The sequence below is a fragment of the Rhincodon typus genome, chromosome 14 (assembly GCF_021869965.1).
Source record: "Rhincodon typus isolate 14 chromosome 14, sRhiTyp1.1, whole genome shotgun sequence".
Classification (NCBI taxonomy): domain Eukaryota; kingdom Metazoa; phylum Chordata; class Chondrichthyes; order Orectolobiformes; family Rhincodontidae; genus Rhincodon; species Rhincodon typus.
Window position 1 is genome coordinate 43,789,966 of NC_063345.1, and position 24,514 is coordinate 43,814,479.

General features: G+C 40.6%; 1 protein-coding gene across 2 annotated transcripts in view; it reads left to right on the top strand.

Annotated features, from left to right (window-relative positions):
* Nucleotides 1–11,828: 11,828 nt before the first annotated feature.
* klf5l (Kruppel-like factor 5 like) overlaps nt 11,829–24,514 on the top strand; it is a 75,313-nt gene continuing 62,627 nt past the window's right edge. For both annotated transcript variants that reach the window (XM_020526723.2, XM_048605212.1), the window contains exon 1: nt 11,829–12,129. In XM_020526723.2, the coding sequence (XP_020382312.2) occupies nt 11,962–12,129 (168 nt within the window). In that variant the 5' untranslated portion in view covers nt 11,829–11,961. The remainder of the gene's footprint in view (nt 12,130–24,514) is intronic.

The following is a 24,514-nucleotide window of genomic DNA, read 5'->3' on the forward strand; positions in this document are numbered from 1 at the left end:
AGAGGAAGCCACACCGGGTACAGCGGATGCAGTATACCACATTGGCAAATGTGCAGGTGAACATCTGCTTTATGTGGAAAGTCTTCTTGGGGCCTGGGATGAAGGTGAGGGAGGAGGTATGGGGGCAGGTTTAGCACTTCCTGCGGTTGCAGGGAAAAGTGCCAGGTGTGGTGGAGCTGGAGGGGAGTGTGGAGGGGACAGGGGAGTCACGGAGAGAGTGATCCCTCCGGAAAGCAGATAAGGGTGGGGAGGGAAAGATGTCTTTGGTGGTGGGGTCGGATTGCAGATGGCGGAAGTGTCGGAGGATGATGCGTTGGATCCGGAGGTTGGTGAGGTGGTACATGAGGACGAGGGGGATTCTTTTTTGGTTCTTATTGCGTGGACGGGGTGTGAGGGATGAGTTGCGGGAAATGTGGGAGACACGGTTGAGGGCGTTCTCAACCACTGAGGGGGGGAAGTTACGGTCCTTGAAAAACGAGGACAACTGAGATGTACGGGAGTAGAACGCCTCATCCTGGGAGCAGATGCGGCGGAGGCAAAGGAATTGGGAATAGGGGATAGCATTTTTGCAGGAAGGTGGGTGGGAGGAGGAGTATTCTAGGTAGCTGTGGGAGTCGGTGGGCTTGAAATGAATATCGGTTTCTAGGTGATTGCCCGATATGGAGACAGAGAGGTCCAGGAAGGGGAGAGAGGTATTAGAGATGGTCCAGGTAAACTTAATGTTGGGGTGGAAGGTGTTGGTGATTTAGATTAAGATTTAGAAGTTTTCTAAGTCTGAACATCAAACACTTAGCTGATCAGGCTCAAAAACCAAAGATTGTCCTCTTCTCCTGTAGTTTCAGATTTTTTTTAAATCACTGATACCTCTGGAGCTGCACTGATATCTCTGAAATTGAATATTAGACCTCCCATGTCAGCTATGAAACTGCACTGCTTGTTTGTTATTTCTGTGAAACACGATCTCCAGAGCCCTTGTGTAATTTCTCAGAATCTGACCTTGCCACGTGTTTGCTCCCCTGAAATTCTCTCCTTCCTCCCTTTTAAAGTATTTTTTTGATTTTTTTTAGAAGTTCCAAAAACATGCAAAACTTACAAAAACAGCAACTACTGCCCCAATCAAGTGAGTAAATCCAGCTGAGCGCTGAAAAAAAATCCTCAAGGCAAAAAGCAGCTATCACAGCCATGACCCTCTCCCAACTACCATCTTTTTCTGGTGGCTTAAAGCCCAATACCTCTCCGCCATGTGTAGACCCCTTTTTGGATCCATAAACTGCCCCACTCCTCCTCTCGTTGCTGTTTTACAATTTAGACTCCTACAGTATATCTTTGGATTCCCTCTCATATTAGCAGTCAGTCCCTACTCTGACCATTCCTACTTCTGATTTCTTTTTAAAATTTTCCACTAAGTTTTCTACATTCAGGCTGTATCGAACTTAGGTTATCAACCTGGTATCTGTCATGGGACCCATAGTTTCTGCTTCAACTTACTCTCAACTTATCATCCAAGGAGCCCTGGATTTGGTTGCATGTGGAAGTTGGGGCAGTGGGGGTTGGTGGTGTCATGCTCTTACCGTCCATGGAGTTTATCCTAAGCACTTGGTGACTTGTGCCCAAGATGGAAGTCCAGAGAAGCAAGCAGCAACCACTCTGAATTTTGTGACAGAAATTGTCAACATCTAGTTTCCATCCAATAAGTGAGAGAATGGGAATCTGCATAAAAATTGGGTGAGATCAACGAATAACGAGATGCTAATGCATGAAAACAGGCCTTTCATTACTTATGAGCAAGATTCTCATCTCACCATTCAAGGCAAAACTGACATTTTGCTCTTGAGAATCTCTTCACTGATGATCTCACCCTATTTTCACAACTTTCCGACCAAAGCACTTGTCATTCAGTGACTGAGAAGATTTTCCCTCTTGGTGTGGTGTGGGCAAAGGTGAGAAGGTTGAGACAATATGGTTAGAATGAAAAGAATCAGAATCCCAAAGTTGAGAATAAGTCATCCGATTGTCCTCTTAAGTTTTAAATAGTGACTTCATAACCTTGCCATTGAATAGCAACTACCTTTGTTTCAATGCATGTGCATCTCATCATCAGCCCAATTTGACTCATTTCAATGTCAGTTCCAATTCTAGTCTCCCTCACTAGGAAACAAGATGGCACAAATTCCCAATAAGTGGGCTACCCTGATATCTAGGGGTCTGGGTAGTCTTGTGATCATCTCTGATAATGTCTTTGATGTACGGTAGCGTGATTAGTGAGTCTGGTCGTGTTGTGTCTTCCTGTTGTGGTCTGTCAGGGAGGTAACAGCTGATTGTGATTTTTGGGTATCCAGCCCTTTTAAAAACTCTGTATGAGTGCACCTGTTCTGCTTTGCACAGTTCCAGGTTGCTGCAGCGTGTTGTGGCTCATTTGAATAATGTTCTGATGCAGCTCCATTTATTGGTGTTGGGGCCCACACATATGGACTAGAAAATTAATTGCACCAGCAACCACCCTGCAACAGCTACTGACAAACATAAAGGATCCCATACCCACAACCAATAAAATTAATGTAATATACAAAATACCATGCAAGGACTGTGAGAAACATTACATAGTCCAAGCTGGAAGAAAACTGACAATAAGGATAGATGAACACCAACTAGCCACCAAGAGACACGACCAATTCTCACTGGTCTCAATAGACACGGACAAAGAAGGACACAAATTCGACTGGGACAGCACATCTATTATAGCACAAGCCAAGCAGAGACATGCGAGGGAATTCCCGCAGGCCTGGCATTCCAACTGGAACTCCATCAACAAACACAATGAACTGGACCCGATATACAAACCACGGAAAAACAGAACTGGAAGTGATGCCAACCACCCCAGCAAACCGAGGCATATAAATAACACCTACGCTTAACCGAAGCCGCACTGATGATGTCTACAACCTCAGTTCTTAGCTTATACTTATTTAAGGGTGCTCACCTCTGTGACTTACATTTTTTTTTTAGCACAGAGTAAAAGGCAGACATTTTTACATGCTAGGGAGTACTAAATAGTCGAGACAGTGGATATGTACAACACCATGTTATGTCAATGTACGTTCCAGCTGCTAATACAGAAAACACACTAGATGTGAACCACAAAAGTAAGTTGGTTACTCAAATTGAACATGATGGAAATGAATAGAGAGCAGTTACAGATGATGCAGGAGCAGGAGGTGGGTTGGTAAGACCTCAGGGAATGAGTTGTAAGTGCAAAGAGAAGAAATGTTGGTAGTTTTGGAGGACGAGGTAAGTGAAAGCCATTGAGCAGATATGATGCATGCTATAGTGAAAGTTGTGGTGCATGAATTTTAGTGAGATGTCTCTGCAGTGACAATGTTAGAGTGGGCGGTGGCTCTGTAATTGTGAAGTAGCAGAGTAAAGATGGTGGCTCTTAATCTCAGAGTGCAGCGGATCATTGATATTCTTTCTGCACTGCTGTACATTCTGTTTAACTTGAGACATAGCACTGATCCAAGTTGCTATTTTTATCCAGACTAGCTGTGGCATGGTGGTGTAGCCTCCTTTGGCAATCAGCAGGAAAAAAGGACAGCCTACCTCTTCACTCCCCTGTCTACCAGCACCACCGGATCCCTGTCTGCAAAGGTGGGAGCAAACTTTCTTTTCTGGGCCATTTCTACAGGGATAACAGTATGGAACCACAGTGAAAAGAGCAGTTCCCAGCTTGCAGAACCTGAAGTAAGGTCTAACTGAGATTTAAATATGGTGCCAACATTGTGAATGTCAAAAGGTGATGAGCATTTCTGCCTCTCTTGCCATATAATTCCACGAAGAGAGCAGTGAAGAGCCCCACTACACGTGGAAAGTGGAAGTTTGCAATGACAAAAATCACTCTGAGCTATTGCAGACTGGGCACCGTGAATCTCACACATAAAATACTATCTGAAATAAGTAATTTCCACACATAGTATCATTTCTAGGGCATATGGAATATGCTCCCTCATCTCCTTCAGGGTTCTAGGTTGTGTCCTGTTGGGCTCTGTCTGAGTGTAATTTACCTAAAATATTCACTTCGCTCTTGACAAGTTTAGAAATTTTTCTCCTGTACACACCCTATATCTTACCCTTTATTAAAAGTCCAATTTGAAGAAATAAATGAATATTTCTGCTGCTTTTTGATCGTCACATACAAGTTGATGCCTTCTTGCCTCAGGGTCACAGCTTAGCAGTTTTTTTAAAAAATCCATTTTTTTCATGAAAAAAACCCAGAAGTAATCACAGTTCTTTGTGTTCTGTTTTGACAAATTTGCTCTTCATTTCTACAATTCAGTCTTAATCTAATCTGCTGTTCTAGTTTGTGCATTGACCTTTTAAGTTCTCGAACTTAACATGTTCTGATCCCTACTCCATAAGGTACTCATCCGTAGTTAGCTTACCTATCTGATGTACTTAATTACTTGTAATCAGATCAAGTAACACCTTTGCCCATTGTAGGTATACTTACTGCACACACAGTTAGATTTTTGAGTAAATCACATCAACCATGCAAACAAGACATTTTGGTCGTAACTACTCAGTGAACCCACCTTCTACAAAATCTGGTTCCTTTAGGCATTGCAACATTTCCTTAAGTCTCCTTCTTGCCTTACCTGAGAAAGAATTTCTACTCCTCTCTTACAAGGCACATGTTTCAGGTAATGGAGTCAGGAGCAAAGACTTCCTACACAATCTGCTAATTGCAACAGAACTCTGCATGTCTTAGATGCATCTGTCCTTGACAGTATCAGTAAGAGTGACCACCACACATTCATTATGGAGATGAAATCCTATTTTCACATTGAGGTTACTCCCCATCATGTTGCTTGGCACTATCAACATGCTAAATGAAACAGACTTTGAATAGATCTAACAACTCAAGACTGGGGAACAATGAGGTGCTGCGGGCCATCAAAAGCAGCAAAATAATACAGCAACACAATTTGTAATGTCAGGCCTGAAATATTCCCACACTCTCCTATTACTATCAAACCAAGAAATCAACCATGGTAGAATGATGAGTGCGAGAGAACATGCCAGAAATAGCCTGCCTAAAAATCAGGTGTTAACCTGGCAAAGATACAAAATAAGGCTACTTGCATGCCAAACAGCAGAAGCAGCAAGTGATAGACAGGGCGAAGGAATTCCACAACACGTAGTTCAGATCTAAGCATTGCAGTCCTGCCATATCCAGTTGTGAATGATGGTCAACAATTAAACAACTGACTTAAGGAGGGAGGTTCTTACGGCATATGACAGGGAAGCCCAGCACGTCAATGCATGACACAAAGATGAAGCATTTGCAACAGCCATCAGCCAGAAGTGCTGAGCGGACAATCCTTCTTGGTCCCTTCCAAAAGTCCCCAGCATCGCAGATGCTAATCTTCAACCAAATTTGATTCACTTGCCATGATCTCATGAAACAGTTGGGGGCACCGGATTCTGCAAGGGCTTGGGACCCTGACAACACTCTGGCAATGGTACTGGAGACATGTGCTCCAGAAGTTGCTCCATTCATAGCCAAGTTGTTCCAGCTACAACACTTGCATCAACCTGACAATGTGGGAATTTACCCAGGTACATCCTGTACACATAAAGCAGGACAAATCTGATCTGACCAATTACTGTCTCTTCGGTCTATTCTCATTCAGCAGATACTGAAGCAGTCTATGTACAAATGCATCAAGACCTGGAAAATATCCAGTCTTAGGCAAACAAGTGGCAAGTAACATGCGTGCCATACAATTGCCAGGCAATGATTGTTTCCAACAAGAGAGAATCTAATCATCCCCCTTGACATCACTGAATCACCTGCTATCAATATCTAGGAGGTTACCTTTGACAAGAACTGAACTGGATGAGCCGTATAAATACTGTGGGTACAAGATCATTTCTGAGTCTAGAAACCCTGCATTGAGTAACTCATCTTGTGACATTCCAAAGTTTATCCACAATTTACAAGGGAAAAGTCAGGAGTATGACTGAATACTTCGCTCTTGCCTGGATGGGTGCAGCTCCAAGAACACTTAAGAAGCTTGACACCATCCAGCACAAAGCAACCTGGTATATTGGCACCATATCCACAAGCATCCACCATATCTTCCACCACCAATGCTCAGTAGCAGCCGTGTATACCATCTACAAGATGCACTGCAGCAATTCACCAAGGCTGCTTAGATAGCACATTCTAAAGCCGCGATTATTACCATCCAGAACGACAAGGGTAGCAGATACATGGGGACATTACCACCTGCAAATTCCGCTCCAAGCCACTCACCATCCTGACTTGGAAACTATTACTTCAATATTGTTGAGTTGAAATCCTGGAATTATCTTCCTAATGATAATGTGGGTGTACCAACACCAAATGAACTGCAGCAGTTCAAGAATACAGCGCACTGCAACTTTGCCAAGGACAATTGTGGGTGGACAATAAGTAAATTCTGGCTCAGTATGTGTCATCCACATCCTATAATGAATTAAAAAAGAACGAAATCAATGTAAGGGCAAGTAAAATCCATACCACAGAAACTACTAGATTTGTGAGTACAGCTTTTTTCTGAGGTATGCAGTGAGCACTATTATTTCATCATGGATGACACATTCCAGAGCAATGTATTGTATGAAACCTTTCATCAGAACTGACAGTCAAACTAAGATTCTTTATATAGCTGTGTAAAATAAATAAGGAAGAGTAGCAATATGCATTTAAGAATTCAGATATACTAGTATTTTGTTGTTACAGTTCTTACTTCCCTTCTAAATTTTGGTTAAATTCTATAAAAAGAAGAAAGAAAGGTTCTGGACTTATAAAGCAGTTATATATCCCTAAGTACTTCATAGTTAATATATTTATTTTAAAGTGCAGTCACTGACGTCTTGTAGGTAAATACAACTGCCAATTATACACAACAAGTTTCCATATGCAACAATGATGTAAGTGACCAGTTAATCTGTTTGATGGTGTTACTTTAGTGATGAATGTTAGCTTGTAGATCAATGTAACTTTGAACTCTCCCAAAAGTCATCCAATATCTGTGACAGGAAATTCTTGGTATGGATAATTGGTATCTACAACAATTAGAGTCCTTGCTGTAAAAAATGACATTGCTGGCAGTTGGGAAATAAAGCCAATCCAATCCTTTCCAATAGTAAGAATCAGCCCTACAATACATGCTGTGACATGTGTCCTCATACCTAATTATTTTTACCACTACCCCCTAACATTCTAAACAATAATGCACCCTTTGAATATCTTTCATGAATGAATATACAGTGGAATGGCACAGATACAGGCTGAATAAGTTGCATCACAAGTTTTTACTCTATTTAAATCCTCAAAAGCTTTGCGCAGCAATTTTTTCCAATGTGTCCAAGCCGCATAATGCATATCAATTTACTGATGTAGAGGATAGGTTACAAATTGGACAAATGACAAATAACGGTATGTGTGCTTCATTAAGTTACAACTTACGTAGGATTACATGAGTTATACGGCATAGAAACAGGCCACTTGTTCTAACCAGTCCATTCATGCTCCACTCAATCCTCCTACTATCCCTCCTCCCATCTTTACTTGTTTAAATCTAACAGCATAACTCTCTATTCCATGCTAACTCATTTGCTTGTCTGACCTCCCCTGAAATTTGTTTGTGCTATTTGCTTCAACCACTCCTTGTGAATGTGAGTTCCACATTCTCACCATGCTCTGGGTAAAGATGTTTCTTTTGAATTCCCATTTGGACAGAACCGCTTGTCTGCTTGTCAGATAAGCTGTCACATAAAAAAAGGAACTTATATGAATTGGAGAAGCAGAAATGTCTTGTATTTGATTATTTTTTGAGGTGGCCGCTCTGTACCTGCTTGCTCAAACAAAGCATCTAAAAAAGTAGACGAAGATCAAGCTAGAAATCTCCCCGGAATATATACAAACTTTTCTTGTTACATCTTGTTCTCTTCCTCAGTCACTGACACACAGCTACAACAAAATCAAACACATGCAGCGTATAACAAGGTTACTGTTTTGACATATCTAGGAGGCAGCATTAAACAAACCTAAAAGAACCTGCTAGAGCCTTGAGAAAGCTAACAGCTTACAGCAATGTATTCCTCTCTCATTTTGAAACACGAGGATGCCTACATAGATTCCAGTGGATGTAGTTAGTGAGCTTTAAGATATTGCACAAGGCAAAATGTAGGACAAGGATCTGATGAGGTAAATGGTGATCGCAGAGGAACAGCAAGCATCTGCGATTTTAATGGTCAAATAGAAGTCATTAACAATCCTCTGTACCTTAGAAAAGCAAGCAGTACGGTCAAATCTGGCATGTGGGAAATACTCCTGCTGGTCTTTGATGGAGAAGGTGATGAAAATGTAATTTGCTCAATAATGTGTCTGTTGGCTATCTCATGTGCACTGATACTGCACATTTTCTCTATAAACACCTGGTGGGAGGCAGGAACATTAAAGTTGAGAGTAGATGTCCTTGTTTGTGACTGACAGTGTAGTTCTTATGGTTGAAATCAGCTACAGAACTTAGTGCAGTGGATGGCAAATGCTTCCCTGTTGAACCAAGAATGTGGGGGAAATTCTAGCTGTTTTCAAATCTGCCTGTTCAGAAATGTTATGACACACATCTAGAATGTGTGGGGCTTGAACCTGAGCCTCTTGGCTCAGAGGTAGGGACACTACCATTGTGCACAAGAATCCTTGGAGGAAATTCTAAACTAACACTGTCAAGTAGGTGCACCTGCACACGTATATATTATTTACAGCCTAACATTGGGCACAGACATTTTACCTTTAATCAATTCATGCTCTTTTGCTTACCTACATGGATTTCTTGTATAAAATCCTGTGAGAGAACAGTACAGGCCCTTTGGCGCATGATGTGTTGAGCTTAGATTCATAGAATCCCTACAGTGCTGAAAGAGACCATTTGGCCCATTGTGTCTATACGGACCCTCCGAAGAGCATCCCACCCAGACTCACCCCGTACCATATCCTCATAAGCCTGCGTTTCCCATGGAGTCATCCAAGGGTGGAATTGAACTCATGTCCCTTGTGCTGTCAGTCAGCAGTGCTAACCACTGTGCCACCGTGCCAAACTGACCTGAAAGTCACTATATCTTGTAATGAAAGGCGAAAGAAGAAAGTATTTGGATTTCCTCCGAACAGTTGACAATCTTCCAGAGGGTGAGAAACCAGGTGAATCAAGAGTGCTATTGCTGCGATCTCTTTTGACTAATATGGTACTACTTCGTAATGAGTGGGATCATAACATGACAACATTTTGGCATTATTGCTTGCATTCCGACTAATAGGAATTTGTACTATTTGATGAGAAAAACTAAATTCCATATAAGCTCAGTGACTTTTTTTAAAGTTTTGAAAACAGACAGAAATTTCCCTAATATCAGAAAGATATTGACCTCTTATTTAGTCTTTGTTTTAAACGCTCTTCACAATATTCCAAAGTGGAGAAAACCATTAATTAACTGGTTTATTCGTAATTTATTGTGCATTCAATGCTGTTTGCTCTGTAGTATAAAAATTTTTGAAATCGTCTCCTGCAGTTTAAGCTTGCATAGCAAGAGTTAACTGTGTGTATGTCAGGATACAGGGTGTGCTACCTAAGCAGTGATTCTTCTTCTATCCAGATTTAGCTGCAGATTGTCACTGGATCATACCAGTTAAACTTGTTTTGTCAGTGATATCACTTGAAAAAAAATCAACAAAGTTGTTAGTACATTTTTGACCAATTTAAGAACCACCCATTCAGACTACATTATTTCAGAAAGCTGATGATGTTATGCCCATGTATCACACTGAAGAGTTAATTTATAAGCCAAACCTGCTACTAACTTTACTCACAGCCAATGTGCACTCCAAAAGGGTTGATTTTGTTGTCTTTGATATATTACCTTCTTTGAGGCTCTGCACTGTTGGAAACATTTGAAAAAGATACAACTACCATTGACTTAAGTGGTTGATGGTCTCCAGTTTGTTCTTTTCAATAGAGGGTTGTCTCTTTCAGAAAGGATTAAACAGGAAGCAGGATAAAACTTTGGTTCATAGCCCAACTTTTGGAATGTCTTTTGTTGGTGATAATGCAAACCAATGAATGAATATAGGAATTATGGCATTATGTTAATGTTGTCAGAGAAGTAACCAGAGGCTTGGACCGATGCACTGGAGATATTAATTCAAATCTTTCCATGGCAGCTTGGAGTATTTAAATTCAAGTCATTGATATGTTTGGAATTAAAAGCTAGTCTTAACAATGGTAATCGTTAAACTACTGCATTGAACTAGAGTACTAATGACCCTTAGGCAGTCTTCTGACATTAACCAAACTGGTTTACCCATGATTCCAGACACACAACAACGTGACTGACTCTGAACTGTTCTCTGAAATGTCCTAATAACATTCCTAATGGTGTCAAACTGCTACTGAAAACACAGATAAGAATAAAACATGTTGGATGGACCTTGATACTGGATATAACAAAGACCACTCACTATCATTGTGCCAAAATCCTGCAAATCCGCGTGTAACAACACTGTGTCTGTCCCTGTCCAACAAGGACTGCAGCAAGTTCAAAAACACCAGCACCTTACCACCTTAAGAGCAATTAAATATGGCAATAAATGATAGTCTAGCCTTCAAAATGAAAACAAAAATCCATCTGGGAAAACAGTTCACTGCCTGAACTTCCTCTCCATCTCTATGGCCACTTTTAAGATCACACCCTCAAAATTTACCTTTTGGTTGACTGCCCTAACAGTTCCCTTTCTGGATAGGTGTCGATTTTTGTCTGTTTACACTCACATGGATGCCTTTTAAAATGCCTTTTAAATCTAAGCTATTATGGTAAAATGTGGGACAGTAGAAGACTTTGGTTTCCATTTGGCTAGAACCAAAATATTTGCAACTTTTACTTTAGCTGTACAATTATCTTTCTTTCACACTATCTACTTCCTTTTTTGAGCAGTTTTCCCAAACAATCACCAATTAAACTTAAACTGTGCATCTTCCATTTTCTAAGCTTGTTCTTAAATTCCTTGTTAGTGTATACACACAGGTACAGTTCTGGACACACTGAGCAATGATGTAAATATATCATTACCGTGAGAAATGCAAATGATAAAATCTTCAGACACATCCAGTAAAGTAATTTGAAGTACCACTTCCCCAATAAATAAGTTTGTTTTGTTTTTGTTAAAACAGTAAAAGATGAACAAAGCTAAGAGATGCTACGACAATTCCACATTGTGTGCTTTTTCAACTTTTCGTTCTTACTGGGGAGCAGAAGAACCTGATGCTGCACTGGCCCTTACGGTCAGACCACTTCTACACAGCTACTGCATTTTGAACAGATCATGTGGCTGCAGCAATAAACTGTTGCTGAGGTTTCAAAGTACAATGTTTACAATGCGTCTCTTAGATTCATGAATGGACTGGCTTCTTTCATTGTTTTATTACCTGGAGAAGAAACCGAACGCCAAACTCACATTTACAGCAACCCCCACCCCCCGAAAAAAAAACTTTTACCTAAAAGACACACAAAACTTTTTGTTTCGCAATGGCCAGAATTGCTCAACGTGGGGGTGTAGAGTGTGCGCGCTGCTCGCTGCCAATGCAGCTCGGGCCCCGCCCTTTTGCCCAGCCTGAACCCGCCTCCGTGTGATTGACGGCCCGAGCCGGGCCGCTATTGGTGGCTGTGCTGTCAATCACAGGAGCTGCGTACAGGTATAGTTCAGGTGAGTGACAGGTTGAGATCAGATCAGAGGCAGCAGACCATTGCGCTGTGAGGCATCACTGTGGGCAAACTTGGAATTCATTTCATTTGTTTTATGTTGCATTCAGTGATTACAGACACATTTAAAAGAAAAGTAAAGTTGCAAGTAGAAAACAAATAGTAATGTCGAGCAGTGGGCTGGCAATCAGTGTGCCGAATTCCGAAGAAAACGCTGTCTTTACTCAGCTCAAACCAGTGACCATGGCTGACGGAGCTTCAGAGGAGCAGCCGGTGTTTGAAGACATCAAACCCGCCGTTCGGATGCTGGAGAACCAGCAGGACTTGACACAGGTGAGAGCTGCTTTCTGATCCTGACCCGCCCCCTCCAAAACACAAAAACGGTGTCGCTTCAGGTCTGTCGTGTGGCGAGAGATCTGACCGCGCCAAAACGGAAGGAAAAAAAGGTTTTTCGATGTTTGTTTTTTTTTTAATCCTTCTTCTGGTCTGTTGCTTTGTAAGAGAAGGTTTGGTGCGGTGTTGGTCAGCTGCGGGAGGCAGGATGTTTGGGAAAGTGGAGAGAGGGTGAGGGATAGGTCAAGGTGGGAATTCATCCTGAGTGCAGTGAGGGAGGGCCCATGGCGCTGGAGGCTCTCTCTGATCCGCGGGATCAACTGCTTCAAGTCAATGCAAGTCGGAGGGCGGCCTTTCTTCGTTCGCTGGGCCAGACCCAGAGCATTTGAAACGATGATAAGTGTGGGTTGTACAGTTAAACCAGTGATGTCGATTTGAAATATCGAATGGCTGTGCTAAATAATGCTGCACTTTTTGTTCCCTCGGTAAAGTTCTGTAACTGTATCTGCTTACTCGAGAGGAAACTCGTCTTACTGTCATAAATCCAACGACAATTCGAACAAATTTAATCTGAAGTACCTCGTCCTCTCTTCCTGCGGAATGAGATTTAATACTTAGATTTATACTTCAATACTTAGGACTGCCAACGATGTTACATAATTAAGTGTAGGTCTGAGAGATATTCATACACAAATTATTGAAAGAAATTGTTCATTCCGCTATGAATTAGCAACAAAGAGTACCCGTTAATAACTTAGCATTGTTTAAAATTGTAACGCACGTGTCAACCCCAAAGAGCAGACACATGTCCGTTCGAAGCCTCTCAGGAAGTCTTCCGTAAAATAGGAAATGGGCTTTTAGGACATTTTGTTCGATGGAAGAGTTGTTAAACAAGCAACGAAATTTTTGAGAAATGTACCACGGAGGAAGTTGAAGTCCCTGATCCTTTTGCTCTGCTGTGGGCATTCAGTTAGGGAGAAGTAATGACTTCAAAAATTTGTGTCAACTGTTGGAAGTCCGTTAAGCATTTCATGTAACTAGCACAGAATTCGGGAGGTTTGAAATTACGAAAGCCGTGTTAATTTTAATGAAAATGTGATCCTTGTCTCACCATCCGCCTCCCCGCCCCTCGGCTTGAATAATAAATAGATGTCGGTTTCTGATAGGCTATATTTTGAGATTTTTCAGACAAGTTGAGAAGGAAGCATCAAGGTTTGGTCAGTGTGTTAGACTGGAGGAGAGCATCGTTGTAAATTGTAAGAGGACATCCTGTGACTTACTTGTAGTCCATTTAGAATTTGGCAAAATTAATTCAAAAAGGTTATTATTCACAAATTTGAAATGAATAATTTAAACCTTGGTTATGTTGCATATCCAGTTTTCATTGTTCATTCATGTCTTCAGAGGTTTCGGTCTATAAGTCCTTTATGCTATTTATCTTAAATTTTAAATTGTAGGCATGGTGTCCGTAGAAATATCCCAACTGAGATGAAAAGAAAAATAAGGAACTCTGTAACTGACATTGCATAGTAGACACAGAATCTATGGGATCACTGGCTGTATCATTTCAGAAACAAGTATTGGCTGTGATTGGATCTAAAATCATAGCTAGAAACCAGTTTTCAATCTTCAATTTGGTCTTGCACCATTTGTTATATTTTTGGTTATAGAATCCAAAATTAAATTGTCCCAAATGAAGGGTGAAACAAGCATCAAAATACTATACTTTCTATAAATTGTGTGCCACAGGAATAGTTTTAGGACTCCTTACCTCTTGCCACATTTATTAAAACATGATCAATATTTTGTGTTATTCTATGATTAGGGTATAAAGAGTATTCAGGAGAACTTTGTTTTAATCTGTATAGCATTTATAAAGAAATGGAAGTGTTGTACTCGATTAATTGAAAAATGATGACGACTTTATAATTTGAAAATAACTCTCCTGAAATGATGTGGATTTGAAATTATTTTCTCCCTTAAAACAATATTAGAAACATATTCTTTTTGCATTTTATTTTGTGTATAACTTTTTTCACCACGGTGTGTTGATTTCTGTGTGTACATGCAGCTGTATATACATTATAGTGTGATGTATGCATACACAAGCATCTTATATGTACTGGTGTAAATTATAGATAATAAAATACAATCACATTGAAGATATTCAAAATATGTAAAATTGCTTGAATAAAGCTTTGTGTTAAGTCAGAGGTTAGATGATATCTTGAAGTGATTATTTTTATCGTAATCTCTGCCCGGGTGTAGTACTGATCCATTGTTGTTGATTCGTATTCATTGTAAAAATTTAGAGTCACAGTTAAAGATAAATTACAGTTAATTTAGTTAAATAAATTGAATAATTAAAATTATTCTAGTATAATGTTTAGTTTGCTGAAATACCAAATATTAAATTCATATTAATTGCATATTAACAAGGAAAATAACTGTATATCAGCAAATCTTTATTTATTCATATTGAAATACTCAAATTAAACAAATGTCAGTCTGCTTTGAAATGAAAATTAATAGAATCATAGAATCCCTACAATGTGGAAGCAGGCCATTTGGCCCATCAAGTCCACAATCGTCCTCCGTAGAGCAGCCCACCTAGACCCACTCCCGTACCATATCCCTGTAACCCAGCATATCCCACAGCTAATCCACCCAGCCAACGTATTCCTGGACACAGTGGCTGATTTCAGCATGGTCAATCCACCTAATTTGCACATCTTTGGACTGTGGGAGGAAACCAGAGCACCTGGAGGAAACCCACTCAGATATGGGGAGAATGTACAAACACCGCCAGAGGGTGGAATCAAACCTGGGTCCCTGGTGCTGTGAGACAGCAGTGCTAACCACTGACCTACCATGCTGCCCTAAATACTGTAATCCTTTGTTAAAACCTGGCTAAGAAATGTGCTTTCTTATATTACATGGAAAGAAATCATGGCCAACAATAAATTTTTTAAATTAATGTTTAATGCAAAATGAATCCCAGGATGGGACATGTAATAAATGTAGTCTGTTATCCATCTTAATGAGGGTAATTTGAAACTATAATTGTTTGGTATTATCAACACATGATGAGCAGTCATCATACTGTTTGAAACATCTTTAGGTGTTGAGTTATGAACTAATTTTCAAACTTTGTTGAGAACATTATTTGAAATATATTTTGTTCATCATTGTAGACATTAGATCTGTGGAGGGAAAGCAGATCCAACATTTCGAACCCAATGACTTCTTCGGAATGGGACTCAAACGTTAACTCTGCTTGCTCTTCACTGATGCTGCCAGACCTGCTGAGCTTCTCCAGCACTTTCTGTTGTTATTTCAGATTTCCAGCACCCACAATTCTTGGTTTTATTTTTGGTTGATGAACATGCTCTTCTTTACATCTTTTAGTTCACAGTTTGAAGCTATGGAAACTCAAAAAGAATGTTTTTTTCTTTTAATCTAATTTCTGTATTTCTAGTAATACTGTACCTCATATTTTGAAGCTTACATACGAAGTAATATGTTCTCAAATGCACAATGCATTAAGAAATCAAAACAATACACTATTTATATTTTTGCCTCATTGTAATGATAAATTGAAATTTAAATTCGTAATGGCTTTAAGAAAAGTCTAAACATTGTAAATAAAACATGGACTTTAAACTTCAATTAACATCTACGCATTGATGTTAAAGTAACATGTTATTTTTCTTTAACTTCCTAAGCTTATGTCTATTTTCTTGGTACTATATAAGTAAAATTTTGCCCATTCTGCCTTATACTTCTAAGCCCAAACTTCATTTTGCAAACTGTCAGCATAAAAATCTCTAATGATTGACAATTTCTCAAATTTAAAATTATTCATTGGTTTTGGAAATAAATAATTCTGCATCTATCACATCCCAACTCACTGCTGAGTCACTCTGGAGGATATTTATTCACCATTTTTTTTTCTATTCTTGTAATGTTAGCAAATATTAGTACAGGTGCAATTTTGAGAGTTAACATTTGAAAATTGCCTATCAGCAACAAGACATAAAATATAAATGAAAAAAAATTTTTGCTTCAATTTCTTTGAACCTACATTAATCTCATGAAAAGTAACCTGCAAATAAAGAATATGTTTTGCCCAGATGTCTGTGAATTAAATACTTACACTAATGAGACTCTGTTAGAACTACCTGAAATTCCTGAACTATTCTTATGCTCTCTGGTACATTTATTGTGTTCCTCATCAATTTTATTCTAAAACTAGTCTCGATTAATACTAAATTACTTGAGAGTTCCAAGCCATTAAAAGTTAACATCAACCAGCAAAAATTTAGAACTAGCAAGAGTTGTCTGCCACTGTGAAAGTGATTAAGCAGTATCGGACATCATCCATCAGAAAAAAAATTCACTTGTATTGCATTTTGCTTGTATTGTTTGAGATAAAAAGATGTTTACGTACACATATACTTCAGTGTTACCTCAATGACTTCATAAGCTTAACTTTATTGTGTTAAAAGTCTGACTCAGGACATGAGAACAGAAATCAGACCTGACTTCCCAGGGTTTTGCTAACAGCATACCAGACTGCTGAAGGTTGGCAGTCCTATCTGCTCTTTCAGGTTTATGTGTAGTGATCTTTTCATACTGTTTCAAAAAACAAAAGGGCAGAAGAGTTATCTCATGTTCTGGCTGCACTAATTCAATCAACATCACATAAACAAATGAGCTGATCGTTATGACATTTCTGTTTCTGTAGCCCTGCTCTGTGGAAACTAGTTGTCATATTTCTTACATTACAACAATGATCACACTTCAAAAATACTTAATTAGTTGTAATGCCCTTTCAGATGCCAATAGGTGTGATATAAATCCAAGGCTTTAAAATATCTTTTAAATACAATTAACAACCCTGGCAAAGATTGTTCTGTATTTGTAGGTAACTAGTGTTCCAAAAAGGAGCCTCATTTGCGTCAAATAAACTATTTGATGTGCATTGCTTGAGTTCATGCCCAACTGCTTTGCAACTTAGCCCACTTTTATAACAGATCATAAATTTGTTGGGTTAAATCACAGTAGACAATTTAACTGATTTTGAGCAGGTAAACTTTGGCCAATGCCATAAAATTGCACAGTTATTGATCCAAGTGAAGCATTTTATTCATTTGTTCCAAAAACAACTCTTGTATTCTAAACTTGATTCTTTAATGGCCTAATTTGTTATGACGTTTCTGTGCAGGAGTTAACTGAAACCTCCAGAATTTTCTATCAATATAAACTTTATATCTTTGAAATTCTCATTAACATTCTTATTCAGTTACCTGACTTAATTTTCAGAGGTTGTCTAATTTATTTGCATATTCTAATAGTTGCTACTGCTTCTTAGCAAAGTTTAGTTTTACAGTAATATCCATATATTATTAATGGACAGTCCTATCCCTAAAAACTGAATGTATTTACTTCTATAATTTATTCATGAATTTACTCCCCTTCTCTCAAGATAGTGATTACTGTTGCCGGATGCCTTCTGGTATCTTGTGCATGTTATGTATAGTACTAGATATCAAGTATGAACAATTTAAATAGAACTCTAGAGCTACCACAGCTGAACCCTATTTCATCTTAAATATAATGTTCTCATACCTGCTGTAGGTATTTAGCAGCAGTCTTTGGTCAGGGGCAGGAAGTCTTGATAGTCTTATCCTTTTCGTAAACATGAACAATTGGTTACTGTGGTCATTTAGAGTTCTCTTGACAACTCAGCACGATCTGAATAGTTCAGCACCAATTCCAATAAATAATTTTCCCACTGAGGAAGCTCTATATTTTTGTGTTAAAACATTAGGTGCTTTGAGAAAGGATTATGGTTTATCTTGATCACAGACATTCGTCTAAAAATGTTACTAAAATAAATGTATTCCTAGCTTCAGTAGGAAAACGACATTACTAGAACTAACTTTACTATTTTTAATCTGACATGTTGTAAACAGAAAATTTATTGTTTTTGAAGAACTTCAGAGCTAAGAATTATAAATAATTTCCTCTGGGAAAACAAAAGTAGTTTGGTCAATTTTCTGAATTGAGTTTGGTGTCAACAGAGTGGATAGTAACAGCTTCTGCCATTTGTGGATAACCCTGTCTTCCTATGATTATAAGTGCTGTTTGAAGCTTTGGGAGTGTTATTACCAGATCTTCAAACAATACATAAAATGGTCATTATTGTCTTTGAAAAGTTAAGAGTAGTTAGGACTTTGAAGAAGTTTAGAACTGAAGCTTGCTCAGCCTAAGCTGTACGTTGTTATAAACTTACACCAAGTACTGAAAACACAACAAAAGTAAAACAAGTGAAAAAAATGATAGAGACAACAAGGTGCAGGGCTGGATGAACACAGCAGGCCAAGCAGCATCATAGGAGCAGAGAGGCTGACGTTTCGGGCCTAGACCCTTCATCAGAAAAGGGGGAGGGGAAGGGGGTTTTGAACTAAATAGGGAGAGAGTGGGAGGCGGATAGAAGAGGGATAGAGGAGAGGATAGGTGGAGAGGAAACAAACAGGTCGAAGAGGCGGGGATGGGGCCAGGAAAGGTGAGTGTAGGTAGGGAGTTAGGAAGGGGATAGGTCAGTCCAGGGAGGACGGACAGGTCAAGGGGGCGGGATGAGGTTGGTCGGTAGGAGATGGAGGTGCGGCTTGGGGTGGGAGGAGGGGATAGGTGGGAGGAAGAACAGGTTAGGGAGGCAGGGACGAGTTGGACTGGTTTTGGGATGCGGTGGGGGGAGGGGAGATTTTGAAACTTGTGAAATCCACATTGATACCATTGGGCTGCAGGGTTCCCAAGCGGAATATGAGTTGCTGTTCCTGCAACCTTCGGGTGGCATCGTTGTGGCACTGCAGGAGGCCCAGGATGGACATGTCGTCTGAGGAATGGGAGGGGGAGTTGAAATGGTTCGCGACTGGGAGGTGCAGTTGTTTGTTGCGAACCGAGCGTAAGTGTTCTGCAAAGCGGTCCCCGAGTCTCCGCTTGGTTTCCCCGATGTAGAGGAAGCCACACCGGGTACTGCGGATGCAGTATACCACATTGGCAGATGTGCAGGTGAACATCTGCTTGATGTGGAAAGTCTTCTTGGGGCCTGGGATGGGGGTGAGGGAGGAGGTATGGGGGCAGGTGTAGCACTTCCTGCGGTTGCAGGGGAAAGTGCCGGGTGTGGTGGAGCTGGAGGGGAGTGTGGAGCGGACAAGGGAGTCACGGAGAGAGTTGTCCCTCCGGAAAGCAGATAAGGGTGGGGAGGGAAAGATGTCTTTGGTGGTGGGGTCGGATTGCAGATGGTGGAAGTGTCGGAGGATGATGCGTTGGATCTGGAGGTTGGTGGGGTGGTACGTGAGGACGAGGGGGATTCTTTTTTGGTTCTTATTGCGTGGACGGGGTGTGAGGGATGAGGTGCGGGAGATGTGGGAGACACGGTTGAGGGCGTTCTCGACCACCGAGGAGGGGAAGTTACGGTCCTTGAAAAACGAGGACAACTGAGATGTACGGGAGTGGAATGCCTCATCCTGGGAGCAGATGCGGCGGAGGCGAAGGAATTGGGAATAGGGGATAGCATTACTATCTCTGAAATAAAATGATAACTATCTTTGTTACATACACAAAGACATTTTCTAATTCCACCCCACAATAAAGACTTGTAGCAGGAAATCAAATAAAGTTCAACATACATGTTCTTTCAAAAACATGTGGTTACACATTAATAGTAACTCTAACAACACTTATGACACAAGAATTCATAAGGGTAGGCGATGCCCGAGTGGTATTATCACTAGACTATTAATCCAGAAATTCAGTTAATGTTCTGTGGATCCGGTCTCAAATCCTGCCATGGCTGATAATGGAATTTGAGTTCAGTAAAAAAAAATTCTGGGATTAGGAATTTACGGATGACCGTGAAACCATTGTTGATTGTTGGAAAAACCCATCTGAATCACTAATGTCCTTCAGGGAAGGAAATCTTCCACCCTCACCTGGTCTGGCTTACATGTGACCCCAGGCCCAAAGCAATGTGGTTGACTCTCAATTGCCTTCTGAATTAGCCTATCAAGCTATTCAGTTGTATAAATCACAACAAAAGTCTCAGAGAAATGAAACTCCATGGATCACCTGACATCAGAAAACACAATGGCAGAAACAATCCTGCAAAGAGGGCTAGTGCCAAAATAGGGAGAGCTGACTCACAGACTAGTCAAGCAACAGCCTGACTCTCGGAATCATACTTTACTGACAATATCCCAGGCACCATTATCACCTTGGATGTCCCACCAGCAGTGCAGACCCAGCAGAGGTGGCCGCTTAGTGTATACAGTTGGAAGGGAATTGACCTGGGAGTCCTCAACATTGACTTCAGACCTCAAGAAGTCTCATGGCATCAGATTAAAAATAGGCAAGGAAACCTACTGATGATTATCATGTACCATCCTCTCTTAGCTGATGAATCAGTACTCCTTCATGTTGAACAACACTTGGAGGAAACAGTGAGGATGGCAAGGGCACAAAATGTACTCTGGGTAGGGATTTCAATGTTCATCACCAAGAGTGGCTCAGCAGCAGTACTACTGATCAAGTTGGTTGGGTTCTAAAGGACATAGCTGCTAGACTGAGTCTACAACAGGTGGTGAAGGAACCAACAAGAGGAAATAATATACTTGACCTCATCCTTATCAACGTGCCAGCTGCAGATACATCTGTACATGATAGTATCAGTAAAAGTGACCACTGCGCAATCATTGGGGAGATAAAGTCCCATCTTCACATTGAGAATAACCTCTATTGTGTTATGTGGACAGACTTTGAACAAATCTAGCAACTCAACACTGGGCATCCATGAGGCACTGTGGGCCATCAACAGCAGTAGAATTGTACTGCAGCACAATCTGTAACCTCATGGCTCGGCACATCTCCTACTCAATCATTACCATCAAGCCAGGCGATCAACCCTGGGTCAATGGAGATTGCAGGAGGCCATGCCAGGAGCACCATCAGTCAGACCTGAAGATGAGATGCCAACCTGGTGAAGCCACCAAACAGGATTACTTGCATGCCAAACAGCATAAGCTGCAAGTGATGGACAGAGCTAAGTGATCCCACAACCAATGGATCAGATCTAAGCCCTGCAGTCCTATCACATCCAGTCATGAATGGTGGTGGATAATTAAAAACTCATTGGAGGAGGACACTGTACAAATATCCCCAACCTCAACAATAGGAGAGCCCAGCACATCCATGCAAAAGATAAGACTGAAGCTTTTGCAGCAATCTTCAGCCAGAAGTGCTGTATGGATGATCCATCTCGGCCTCCTTCAGTCGTTCCCAGCAACACAGATGCCAGACTCCAGCCAATTTGATTCACTCCTCGTGATATCAAGAAACGGTTGGAGACACTGGATACTGCAAAGGTTATGGACCCTGATAACATTATGGCAATAGTACTGAAGGCTTGTACCCCAGAACTTGCCACTCTCCTAGTCAAGCTGTTCCAGTACAGTTACAACACTGGCAATGTGGATAATTGCTTAGGTAAGTCTCATAGATAAAAAAAGAGGACAAATCCAACCTGACCAATTACTGCTCCATCACACTATTCTCGATCTTCAGTAAAGCGATGGAAAGTGTCATCAATAGTGCTGTCATGCAGCAACTGCTCAGCAATAACTAGTACGGTAACGCCCAGTTTAGGTTCTGCCAGGGCCACCCAGCTCCTGACTTCATTACATTTCTGGTTCAAACATGGACAAAAAATGCTGAATTCCACAGGTGAGGTGAGAGTAACAGACATTGACATCAAGACTGCATTCCTGAAGGGGAGGAGATAGCCTAGTGATATTATTGCTGGACTGTTAATCCAGAGACCCAGGCAATGTTCTGCGGAACTAGGTTTGAATCCTGCAACGGCAAGTGGTAAAATTTGAATTCTATAAAAATCTGGATTAGGAGTCAGATGATGACCATGAATCCGTTGCTAATTGTCAGGAAAACTCATCTGGTTCACTCATGCCCTTTAGGGAAGAAAACTGGCATCGTTACTTGGTCTGGCCTACATGTGACTCCAGATCCACAGCAATGTAGTTGACTCTTAACTGCCCTCTGGGCAAATAGTGACGGGCAATAAATGCTGGACTGGCCGGTGACACCTTCACCCAATGAATAAAAAAATCGACCGAGTGTGGCATCAAGGTGCCGTAGAAAAACTGGAATCAGTGGGTATCGGGGGGCAAACTCCCCACTGGTTGGAGTCATACCTGACATATACGAAGATGATTGTGGTTGTTGGAGGTCAGTTATCTCAGCTCCTGGACATCTCTGCAGGAGGTTATCAGAGTTATGTCCTAGGCCAAACCATCTTCAGCTTCTTCATCAATGACCTTCCTTCCACCATAAGGTCAGAAATGGGGATGATTGTACAATATTCAGCTGACATGCTGACATGTGTGAATGAAGACTGGAGGAGAACAATGTACATGGAGCATGCAGGGACATTGTGATGAAAACTTAGCTGAATGGAAGCCCAAAGAAGCAACCGTGAGGTGCTGTTGCCAAGTAACTTCTCTGACTTTCAAGTTAGGAATTGGTGTTGTCTAGTTTCTTAATGAAGTAGGAAAGAATTCAAAACTGCATACAAATGAGGCATGTTGCATTAGTATTAAGATGTAAATGCATGGAAATAAGGTAGTCACTGCTCATTAGCAAGATTCTGAAGTCACCATTTAAACCTTGAGGAAAAATTGGAAAATTGTTCTGGACACCAAGATTGTTTTTTTTCTTCAGTTGTTCCATATTTTCTGAGTGTTCTTGCTATTGCCCACACAGCTTGAGATAGCGGAAAGTTCCACCCCCTGTCTTCTGTTGTTCTCCCAATTTTCTCTCTTCTTGACACTGATGCTGAAGTCAGATGCCATTGATACCAGCATATCTCTGGCAGTTTGCCCAATTAGTCATTCTTGTTTAGGTAAGCTGCTGTACAACCACAGCTGACCCTCTCCACACCAGACATGCATCTTGCAGTTTTCATTGACTGGTTATGTTACTCCCGGACCAGGATCACTGTGGTCAGTTGTCGTACCCCTATTGTCACCTTGCCTCAGAGAGGTAACTCAGCATAAATTGGGGCCTAACCCTTAAGTCCCTCATAAGAATGATTTTTTTCAAAGCAATTGTAAACTTGAACACCTCTGTCCTTGACTGATCAATTTCAGCATGTTTAATTTGTTAGAACAACATAATGCAATGCAGGAACAAAAACAAAGTTGCTGGAAAAGCTCAGCTGGTCTGGCAGCATCTGCGAAGGAGAAAACAGAGTTAACATTTCGGGTCCGGTTATCCTTCCTCAGAACCTTAAGGAAAAATTGGAAACAGTAGCTGAGAAAGGGTCACCGAACCTCCCCCCCAACCCTCCCCCACCCCCCGAAACGTTAACTCTGTTTTTTCCTTCACAGATGCTGCCAGACCTGCTGAGCTATTCCAGCAACTTTGTTTTTGTTCCTGATTTACAGCATCCGCAGTTCTTCCAATTTTTATATAGTGCAATGCAGAATTGCTATTTGTTAATGGTGAATGGTAATTCATTTATGTTGGCACTATTTCTAAAATGTGTACTTACTGTATTGTATCAGGATAGAATTCAGATGGAAAGGCACAGCTGCATCTGGGGCAGAGACTAGAAAATAATCACTTACCCAATTAAATTCTCCATTTTCCAGATGCCTACTGAAATGATTAGCAGAAAAACAATTTAACAAGGGGTTGAATTATTGCAGTTTTAAATCACAATAGAGACAGTACACATTCTTTATTGTATGACCTTAAGTCAAATAACATTGGATTGATATTGTGCAAAAGAGTACTCAGTAGCAGATTCCTAATGTCCCACTACTATGTTATTGGTAAAATACAAGTACTGGTGCAGGGCAGAAGAAAGGAGTTACTTCTTTTCTCTGCTAAGGAATGGAAGCAGAATTGAAATATGGGTAATCAAATTAAGACCCGTGGGACCCATGTAGACACAGATATCTTTTATTAACTCCTACTGTCCCCTTCTCTTCACCCTTAGTTGGGTTGCCACCAATCTAAGTATGGTTTTGAGGCACCATCTTTTTTATCGGATATTATGAAAATTTCAGGTATACATGCCTTGTCTCATTTTTAAATTATAAATATATTTCTCCACTGAGATTTATCATGATGTAATTCATAAGTTCCGTGGATTTTACCCTTAACAAAGCAATATCCAAAACTGAAGAAATGATCATAGCAAACTTCCCAACCTCAACCCATTCAATGTCAAATTTTGGACTCGGCGAGAAATGAAAAATTTTCCCCATCACATTAGAGATTAGGTCAGCTATAAATTGGCTGG